This window comes from Quercus lobata, chromosome 7 (genome assembly GCF_001633185.2).
Source record: "Quercus lobata isolate SW786 chromosome 7, ValleyOak3.0 Primary Assembly, whole genome shotgun sequence".
Taxonomy (NCBI): domain Eukaryota; kingdom Viridiplantae; phylum Streptophyta; class Magnoliopsida; order Fagales; family Fagaceae; genus Quercus; species Quercus lobata.
Genome location: NC_044910.1, coordinates 6307572 through 6318414, shown reverse-complemented (window position 1 = coordinate 6318414; position 10843 = coordinate 6307572). Strand labels below are relative to the sequence as shown.

The window sequence follows — 10843 nt, the reverse complement described above, 5'->3', positions numbered from 1 at the left end:
TCTTTTCTATTGACTACTTCTTTCACTATTTCCTTTTTTGCTTTTACTACACTATCACTATTTATCTCTTTTGTATCTAACTTCCTACGTATTATTTCATTCTTTTGTCTTTCATACAATTCTTTCAAACTATCATCATTATTTCTAGGACTATCATCTTTTTCCTCTTTCTTTGTCATGTTTCTTTGTTTTACTATGTCTTTTCCTATATCTAATCCTTTACGTAGAGTTCCATCTTTTGAATTGGTTTGTTGACTTTCTATTCTTTCCACCATTTCTTTTAGTCTGTCATTTCTATAGTACGTCTTTCTTTTATGAAATCTTTTATTTTATCTTCTATACGTGTTATTCTTTCCTTAATTAGGCTAGTTTCTTCGCCAACTAATCTGTTAGTTGCCTTTAATGTCTATAAATTGTTATCTACAACTTCTTTTGAATTACTATTTATATACCAATTATTTGTCATAGTTTCCGTAAAAGATGATCTTTGATGGGGTTCAAATTTTATTTCTTTTTTCAAAGGTGAATTTAAAGCTTTCATTCTTTCATAGAGGTCCAAAAAACTATCATTTTTCTTTCTTTCATAGAGATCCAAAAAACTATCATTTTTCTTTTCAACTTTAGTATATATAGTGGATCTGTCCATATTTTCTAAAGATTCTAATTTTCTATTAATTCTGTTCAAAAAACTATTATTGTGTTTATTAGTCTATCGGTTGATTTTATCATCTGTGAAATTACTCCAACTATTTGTGTTACCATTATAATTATAATCATCAATTTCACTGTCAGAATCAGAATCTATTTCATATTCCATATCACTATTTGACCAATTATAATCTATATCTTTCATGCTATAACCTTCATCATAATCTATATCATCATAGTCCATGTTTCAAATTAGTGTGTGCCTAACCTAAGTGTGAACAAGCAAACAGATGATGAACAGATAAATGTATTTATTCTCTTTCTAAGCAATTAATAATTATTGGTGGAATTATTACTAACCATTGGTATCCTTGCTATCGGGACCACCTCCTCGGGAAACTCCATTGCGGGACCACCCAAACACACGCCTGTCCGTCGGCTACAACAAAGGGGCTGACCAACGCGAAACTATGTTTTGCCAACAAGTCTTTAGGCTGACCAACGCTAACAAGGAGCAAGTAGTGGCTATGTAGTAATATAATTCCTAGTAACTTCTTAATTGCAAAGAAATAAAACTCATACACCTACCAACCATGGCTCCGATACCATTAACTACCCTTACATTAACTACCATTACATTAACGCACTAGGAAATTTCATCGCTACTTTTGAAGTGAAAGTACTCAGAAAAAGAGAGCAACTTTCGCTCCTCACTACGAACTAGGAAGTGGAAGTACTTAGAAAAATAAAGAATAATTTCAGTCCTCTTTCATCTCTTCCAAATTTCAATCTCCTCTTTCTCTGTCTCATCAGTTCCTATTTCAGATTCAATTCCATCTCTTTCAAAGCTACGCAATTCAGGTTGGGGATCAAATGGTTTCTTTTTATTCTTTCTTTGGTTCTAAACTAATTCTAATTGATCTTTTTTTGTTTTTTTAAATTTTGCATGTCAGATCTATATTTTCTAATGGCTTTAATTTAATGGGCATGGAAGCGGACTCCTCATCTTTCCCAAGTTCCTCTTCTTCTTCTTCTGCCGCCCTATGGAAGTATGATGTGTTCCTCAGTTTCAAAGGTGAGGACACCCGCAACACATTGGCGGACCTTCTATATGATGCTTTCAATCAGAAGGGCATTAACGCCTTTAAGGACGATGAAAAACTTGATAAAGGAAAAACTATTTCGCCAGAGTGAGCTTTCAAGAGCAATAGAAGAATCGCGATTTGCTGTTGTCATTTTCTTAAAAAACTATGCATCTTCCACTGTGAGAAACACATGGGAATGAAAATTCTGCTAGTTTTTTATGACGTGGAGCCCTCTGATGTACGGAAGCAACTGGGAACTTTTGCCCAGGCTTTTATTGAACATGAAAATCGTTTCAAGGAGAATATAGAGAAAGTGAAGATGTGGAGAGTTGCTTTGACTCACGTTGGTAATCTCGCTGGATGGCCTTTAATGAATAGGTAATTTAATTTTAATTGATATATTTATTTGTTTTAAATATTCTGATGACCCATTTCATATCTATGACTTCATTTTGAACCTTTAGCAGATCTACATACATGTTTGCATTTCTATGAATTTTATCTTGAGCCTATCATTTTACATCATTACATGGTTTTGTTTCAGTAAGCGGAATTGAACACCAAATATCTTCTATGATCTCTCCTTATTGCAGACCTTTCTCACAAGTTATTAAAAGCATTGTGAGGCTAATATGGCGTAACTTGAATAATGATGCATTCTCAGAAGTTACCAAGGGCCTAGTAGGAATAGACTCTCATGTGGTGGAATTGGAGTCGCGTTTAGCTGTAGGGTCAGATGATGTTTGCTTTATAGGGATTTGGGCGATGGGGGAAATGGGTAAGACAACTCTTGCTTGGGTTGTTTATCATATGGTTTCTAAATATTTTGAAGCTTGTAGTTTTATTGAGGATGTTCGGGAAATTTTTGAAAAATATGGTTTTGTTCCAATACAGCAAAAAATTATTGATCAAATTTTGATGGAAAAGGATTTGAAAATAAAAGATAAGCATGATGGAGTTGTCAAGATCAAAAATGGATTACATCATAAAAGAATGGGTAAATTGCAAAGTACAACCCTAATGTTTAGGGGTGATTGGATTCTACACCCCAATGTTTCGGAACTTTGATTTTACACCCTAACGTTTGGTTCCGTTAGCAAATCACCCTACGGTTAGTTTTTTGCTATTAATTGCAATGTCATCTTACTACTTTATAAGACATCATTTTTTTTTAAAAAAAATTTTGGGACGAGTACTATCATTTTTATTTTCAAATGTTAACTTCAAAGTACCTCGGCATTATCTAGTAACACTTGCCGAAAAATAAGCCCAAACTCAAAAATTAAAATAATACCATATCACGTTTCTATTTTTAGGTTTATTTTTTTAATCAGGTTGGAATAATACAAAATTTTCTTTTTGTCTTGTTGGTGAACTTTTATTTAGTGGAAGGAGAGGATCAAACGTCCAAGAAGCTTGACTCCATTCACGGAGGGAAGAGCAATTGTTACCACCACATTGAAGATCCCAATCAAACTATAACAGAGTTGAGCATCAACAGCAGGACACTCTATGAGAATCTGGGTGATCTCTGCCATGATCTTTACCATTCAGCTGCAGAAGGTAGCAGAAATAAACGAAGCCATGATGAGCAAGATGGGGCTGGACCTAGTGGAGAAGGCTACTCTAGTGATGAACCAAATCCAAAGACTTGGAGGATGTATGGCTGATTCTAAAAGAATTTAGTATGAGGAAGATTCGACTTCTTTGCCTGTAAGTCATCATCTTTCTTCTTGCTATTACAATATACAAGTCTTGATGTTCTCTTTTATTTTATGGAGAGGGGAATCCAATGAAATGAAATTGTGGGTTTAGTTTCTCAGGTTTAAATTGGCATGATAAAAAAATTTAATTTGTCATAGGTATAAATTGGAGTTTTTCTTTTTTGATTTTTAAGCTAGCATTGAGAGAGGGAAAAAAGAAAGTTCAAAGTATTGTTTGGCACTCACATCCCAATCACCTAAACTCAAAAATTAACATCATTCCATATCACTTTTATTTATTTATTTTGAAGTTTTTTCATCAGGTTTGAATAATAATTTTTTTTTTCTTCTTAACTTGTTGGGGCAATTCCATATAATGGAAGGAGGGGATCCAAGAAACTTGAAGCCTATCGAAGTGGTAAGAGGGATAGTTATGAGAGCGATGTAGAAGAATTACCCGGGGGGGGGGGGGTGTTCCTTTTTGCTGTGTGTGGGGCTTTGTTCAATTGGTTTTATAGAGTTTATTCACTTGCCCAATGCTTTTCTGCTATTTCGTAATTTCCTATTTTCTTAGTGAAATTTTTTATTAGACATTGTCTGTGGATGTAGGCCTAAGGCCAAACCACATAAATTTGTGTTCCATGCGTAATTGTCATTTCTATTTCTATATCACATGACCTGCTATTATATTGTTACACCATGCACCAAGGGTGCGCAATGGTGGTGTCTTGGAGCAGTTGTTATAGATGTTGCATTTGGGACTGAATAATTACATTAGTTTGAGATTGTACGGCTACTCAAGATATGCCAGATGGCTTAATGGGAGGAAATTGAGGATTATGCTTCTGCTATTATATATAGTAATAGATAATAGATTCTGTTGGGCTGTTGGTCAATTCATGCTTCTCTTCTAGTGACAAAATGCAAGAGAACCTTTAGTGATAAGTTACTACATTTTTTAACATCTTGAAGTTGTGACAGCAGCAGAAGAAATCAAGCCACTTGATAGTATCTGTATCTTCAAGAGCAATAAGTAACTTGATCAGCTTAGGGCGACCCATGATTTTGTAGAAGCAGCCATCTAAACCACCTTCCCAAAAAGTTCTATTGGTACATTTCACACAGCCTCATCAAATCCTCAACTGTTCTCTTAGCATATTTCCATTCCTCTTCCTCTACTCTCCTTTTTGCTTTCTCTATTTTTACGATAAAATATGGTTTAATTGAATCACATCACCTTTGGCTGCCCTATTTTTCCAATTACTATGTGTCTCGCCATTTCAGCTCCACTGGGGGAAGAATTTTTAGTTAAAACCAAATTGATGCTAATGGATTTTGTGAACTTAATATTAAAATAGATAGCTGGAACTTGGAGGTGGAGAAAATTGGGATCTGCTTAGTATACCAGCAAGACATGGAAGATCCCAATCAAACTATGGCACAGTGCAGCAGCAACAGCAGTACAATTTATGAGGTCCTGGGTGTTCTACATCATTTTCTTGACGATTCAGCTGCAGAATCAGAAATAAGCAAAGCCATGATGACGATGACAGGGCTGGAGCTAGTGGAGAGTGCTACTATAATGAGGATCCACAGCCAAAGAGGATTCAAACTTGAAGTATTTATTGCTGATTTTCAAGAATTTAGTGAAAATGACTTGTAAGTCATCATTTTTCTTTCTACAAACTTCAAAATATTGTGGTACTTGTACCTTAGTGGCAGCTTTCGGCAATCACATCCAAATTGACCCAAACTCAAAAATTAATATCATGCGCACCGTATCACTTCTTTTTTCCCCTAAGTTTTTTTTTTTTATTAGGTGGGAATAACACAAATTTTCTTCATGTCTTGTTGGTGAACTTTTATTTAATTAATGGTAAGATGGGACCAGACATCTGAGAAGCTTGAAGCCTTTGCCACTGTGGATAGTTACAAGAGCATCAACGTTGAAGTATTAGCCAAGTAGCTATTCTCCTCTCACACTCACCTTGGGCTCTTGCGAAAGTGGTCAAGGACTCTAAATGGTCAAGCTTTAAAATTAACTGTCAATTGGCTTCTTATTATTGATTAAATCTTCTTTTTTTGGGTGTCCTGCAAATGTGATGTTCTGTTAAACTTCTAATGACATACAGACATAAATCCTTCCCATCTACCTCTTTTTGTTAACGCAAAGTTACCATCCAAAGCCTCATTTGGTTGGAGAAGTATAATGGAAGCTTGAAAGGTTGCACAGTTGAGCTACTCTTGGAAGATAGGGATGGAAGAGAGGTTAACATCTGGGAAGATAGGCAGCTGCCGACACTGAATACATCTAGGGTGGTTTTACTAAGAAATCCTAAATCTGCAGCAAACTATGTGTGTGACTTGCTGGATGATAATACAAAGACTCGCAGAAAGATTGTTCTCGACAGGTTGTTCATGTCACAAGAAGCTGCTGTCATTCAAAGCATTCCGTGAAATACTCAACATTTTGATTACAGTATCTTTTGGGTGGGTGCAGAAATTGGAGATTTTTCAGTTCGGGGTGCATATGATTTGTTGGACCATGAGGCAATGGCTGGTTTAGGAGAGGCTTCAAACAATCACAGCTCAACAATTATGTGGCAGGCACCGTGGAAGGCTCAGGTTCCTAACAAGAGTAAAAATTTCATTGGCGTACTCTTCAGTTTGTCCTGCCAACAAAGCCTTATCTATTTTCCAAATGCATCATCTCTTCAGTTACTTGTGAGCAGTGTAATGAAGTTCCTGAAACCAGTTTACATGCTTTGTGGTCTTGCCCAGACACCAAGAAGGTATGGCAATTAGTTGAATGCATAAACTTTATCCCACACCAGCCTTATCAGAACTGGACTGACCTATTCTCCTGGATGCTTCACCATAGGAATTGCATTGTGTGTTGTTTTTGTACCCAATGGGTCACATCAATATCATAGAAATTGGAATTTTACATGTTTTTTCCAGCTCAATGGATTTCAGATTGCAGATTTCGCACAATCTTATTATTTTACGACAAAATATGGTAGAGTTGAATCACCTCATATTTGGCTGCTATACTTGTCCACCCACCACTCCGTCTCCAATTGGAGCAAAATATGTAGTCACATTGATGCCAACAGATTCAGTCAACTCGAGATTAAAATATATGCTGAGGTGGTGGAGAAAATTGGGGTTCAGTTGGTATACAAGCAAGACATGGAAGATCCCTATCAAACCATGGCACAGTGCATCAACAACAACAGCACACAGTATGAGGATTTAGGTGTAGTACGTCACGATATTGATGATTCAGCTATAGAATGTAGCAGAAATAAGCAAAGCTGTGATGTGGATGACGGGGCTGGACCTAGTGGAGAAGGCTACTCTAATGAGGAACCACAGTCAAAGTGGATTCAAAGGGAAATTTTCAACTTCTTTGCCAGTAAGTGAACATCTTTCTTACAACTTTACAAGTCATCATCTTTTTTTTTTTTTTAATCAGGTTAGTATAATACAAATTTTTCTTGTTGTCTTGTTGGTGAACTTTTATTTAGTGGAAGGAGGGGATCAAATATCCAAGAAGCTTGAATCCATTCAAGGAGGGAAGAGGTATATTTACCAAGACATTGAAGATCCCAATCAAACTATGACACAGTTAAGCATTAACAGCGGGATGCTCTATGAGGATCTGGGTGATCTCCACCATGATCTTTACGATTCAGCCGCAGAAGGTAACAGAAATAAGCGAAGCTGTGCTGAGGAAGATGGGGCTGGACCTAGTGGAGAAGGCTACTCTAATAAGGAACCAGAGCTAAAGTGGATTCATAGAGTTGGAGAATTTATGGCTGATTATGAGGGTTCTAGTCAAAGGGAAATTTTCGACTTCTTTGCCAGTAAGTGAACATCTTTCTTCTTAATACTTTACAAGTCATCATCTTTTTATTTTTTGGGGACATATACTATCTTTTTTTTAGAAAAATGTTAACTTCAAAGTATTGTGCTAGTTGCACCTTAGCATTACCTGTTAACACTCGCAGCAATAAATCAGCCCAAACTCAAAAATTAAAATCATACCATATCAATTTTCTGTTTTTAGGTTTTTTTTTTTTAATTCTTTTTATAATCAGGTTGGAGTGATACAAATTTTTCTTGTTGTCTTGCTAGCGAGCTTTTATTTAGTGGAAGGAGAGGATCAAACGTCCAAGAAGCTTGAAGCCATTCACGGAGGGAAGAGGGATAGTTACGAAGACATTGAAGATCCCAATCAAACTATAACACAATTAAGCATCAACAGCAGGGTGCTCTATGAGAATCTGGGTGATTGCCATCATGATCTTTATGATTCAACCTTAGAAGGTAGCAGAAATAAGCGAAGCTGTGATGAGGATGGCGGGGCTGGACCAAGTGGAGAAGGCTACTCTAGTAACGAACCCCATCCAAAGAGTTGGAGGATGTATGGCTGATTCTAAAGAATTTTGTACAAGGAATGTTTCGACTTTTTTGCCTGTAAGTCATCCTCTTTCTTCTTTCTATTACAGTTTACAAGTTTTGATGTTCTCCTTTATTTTTTGGGGAGGGGAATCCAATGAAATGAAAGTGTAGGTTTTGATTGTCAGGTTTAAATTGGCATGATAAAAAATTTAAATTTGTCATATGTATAAATTAGAGTTTTTCTGTTTAGATTTTTACCCCTGTTTTTGTACATATACTAGCATTGAGAGAGGGAAAAAAGAAAGTTCAAAGTATTGTGCTAATTAACATTACCTTTTGGCACTCACATCCCAATCACCACAAACTCAAAAATTAAATTCATTCCATATCGCTTTTTCTTAAGTTTTTCATCAGTTTTGAATAATACAAAATTTTCTTCTTGACTTGTTGGGGCACTTTTATACATTGGAAGGAGGGAATCCAAGAAACTTGAAACCTATCGCAGTGGTAAGAGGGAAGGTTACAAGAGCGATAAGAAGGAAGGTTACAAGAGCGATGATGAAGAATTAGCCACGGATGATCCCTCCTCTCAAACCCACCTGGGCACTCGCTAAATTGGTCAAGAATTAACCGAGGGTTCCTTTTTGCTGTATGCGTGTCAGTGTGTGTATATATATATGTGTGGCTTTGTTCAATTGGTTTTATAGAGTTAAGCCGTGGCATCAGTGTAGAGAAATTAAAGAATCTCTTGTCCCATGCTTTTGTGCTATTTTGTAATCTCCTATTTTCTTAGTGAAATTACTATTATTTTGTTACTTACAACAAATATGCATAAAATAACGTAGTATTAGTTTGTTAGACACAACAAATAGCCATAACGGCTTCCACTAACTCAACAGTTTGTGATTAGAGCAATGTCTGCTTTATGAAATGAAGTTGCATTGTTGTAACGATTGAGTGCCCTTTTGGGCTTGGAAAGCGTGGTTGCAAATGTAGCTGTTTGTACTTTGGTAGCAGAGAGGAGGGGTTGTTTGAGTGTTGTTTTTGCTGGGCTGTTACTTGTGCCCAGCTTTGTTTGAAATTTTTTCTTCTAGTGTTTTGATAAATAAAAATTAATTATTCATTAAAAAAATTCTCCTGAGGTTTGTTGTATTAATATATTTCGTTTGGGCTGTTGGTTCTGCTTGTGAAACAAAATACTCAAGAAACCTTAGTGACAAGTGCTACATTTTTTATCATCTTGAAGTTGTGACAGCGGCAGAAGAAATCAAGCCACTTGATAGTATCATTATCTTCAAGAGCAATGAGTAACTTGATCATCCTAAGCAGCCATCTAAACCACCTTCCTAACAAATTCTATTGCTGCATTTCACACAGCCTCATCAATACTCAACTGTGCTCTTAGCATATTCCTGTTCTCCTTCCTCTTCTACTCTCCTTTCTTCTTTCTCTAATGTCTTTCTAGCTATAAACAGACTCAAATTTTGCCATCATTTGCTTTGAACTTATTAGAGGCATCAACCAGACCTTGGGGCAATTGATCTTTAATGCGCCTTAAAGGGAGAAAATTGCCTGCTGTAAGAATCTATTGCCATTCCCAATAATTCATTTAAAAATTTTTAAGGACTTATTAGTTTTGAATTAGTTGGATTAGTCGAACTAGGTTGTATTTCTGATACTCCCTACACTATTTTCCTTCTTTTTTGTGTTTGAATAGAGCAAAAAGACCATGCAGAAGCAAAATTATCAATTCCATTTTGTTCAAGTTATTTATTGGGATGAATCATCCCTCCATCCACCTCGACCTAAATTTCAGTATGTTTCACTAACTTCTGGTCTGGTTGATATAGTATTTTCGGCTAATATGTGAACAAAACATTAACTTTTTTGTTTGTCTTTTTTTATTTAAAAAGTTTTACTCATAAAATATGAAATTAGAATTTGGTTGTTTGATTTGATATCATGAGAAATTTGAACCCAATGATTAGGAAGTGGCCAAAATGATGTCATACTAAGCTGGTTGTGCAATTTAAGTTATTGACTTGATTCATCATAAATTGTTTTTCTTGATTTGATAATTAAAATTTGGTCCTTTTAGGCTAAACTCTTATTCATCCTAAATTAATTGGGTTTTTGTTATGCAATGAGATATTATAAACCTCTTTGTTGAGTAATAATAATGTTAAGAACATGTATTATTTGATAATAAATAATGCTTGAATCTTTGAATTATTTAGGACCTTAGTCAATGTATGAAGTTTTCTTTCAATTACCCCATTTTGTTAGGGTGTGTCTGCCTCAGTACTGTTAGTCATCTGTGCACTGTCTGACATTTAATTGAAGTCAGGGTTAACCACAGATGAAGTGCGGCCCTATTTTCTTGGGCAAAGCAGTATGTTGACCTAATTCTTTGAAGCTTGGAGCTAATTTGCACCTCTTCGAACTTCAAATGGATTGATTGTGTCTGGACAGCATTTAATTTTAGAAAATGATGCAATTTGTGGGTTTGGATATGGATATGGTGTACAATGCGTGGGTGCAGCTTTCTAGGCTTCAAGATAGTGTGTTCATTTTTGGTGTCTTGTATTTACAAAAATGCTAAATATTTCTCAATCAGGCTCTGGATTGATAATTTTTTTACCTATCTTTTTCAATTTATTTGGGCTTTAAGAGTTCTCCATAGTTTTAACTTTCAGTGGATAGGGTTTGTGTCTGATTTCCACAGATTTTGTACTAGGGGTTTGACATATATATCTTGTTCGATGTCTGTAACATTGATATTATAAAGATGGGGGGTGCAATTATTCTTGCTGCATTCAGCTGGTGTCGGATTGAGTTCTGGCAACAATAAACTTTATAGTAACCATGAGTCTTTATGAATGATTGGAATTGTATTTATTTGAACTGAACTTGGCATTTTATTCTCTCCATTTTGTGAATAGCATATGGTACATTTTCCTTCGCCTGATACTGTGTGACATTTGTGCTCTTAGTTGAATT

General features: G+C 35.7%; 1 protein-coding gene across 5 annotated transcripts; it reads left to right on the top strand.

Moving 5' to 3' along the window:
- The first annotated feature begins 1325 nt into the window (after positions 1–1325).
- On the top strand, positions 1326–8646 carry LOC115952930. 5 transcript variants are annotated; one of them, XM_031070299.1, is made up of 9 exons: positions 1326–1509; positions 1602–2111; positions 2327–2511; positions 3120–3446; positions 4795–5095; positions 5318–6854; positions 6967–7305; positions 7577–7918; positions 8316–8646. In XM_031070299.1, exons 6-8 carry the CDS (start codon positions 6629–6631, stop codon positions 7873–7875), a joined length of 864 nt encoding a protein of 287 aa, XP_030926159.1. In that variant the 5' UTR covers positions 1326–1509; positions 1602–2111; positions 2327–2511; positions 3120–3446; positions 4795–5095; positions 5318–6628; the 3' UTR covers positions 7876–7918; positions 8316–8646. The 5 variants fall into 5 exon arrangements, with proteins under 5 accessions (XP_030926159.1, XP_030926158.1, XP_030926160.1 ...); XM_031070298.1 differs by lacking the exon at positions 2327–2511 and having other exon boundaries at positions 1327–1509; XM_031070300.1 differs by lacking the exons at positions 1326–1509; positions 1602–2111; positions 2327–2511; positions 3120–3446 and adding an exon at positions 4161–4546.
- The last annotated feature ends 2197 nt before the right edge of the window (positions 8647–10843 follow it).

Coding starts and splice junctions, on each gene's coding strand:
- LOC115952930 (XM_031070299.1), top strand. CDS start 6,629: ATGGAAGATCCCTATCAAACCATGGCACAGTGCATCAACAACAACAGC. Junction 6,855..6,966: donor AATTTTCAACTTCTTTGCCA/GTAAGTGAACAT, acceptor ACTTTTATTTAG/TGGAAGGAGGGGATCAAATA. Junction 7,306..7,576: donor AATTTTCGACTTCTTTGCCA/GTAAGTGAACAT, acceptor TTGTCTTGCTAG/CGAGCTTTTATTTAGTGGAA.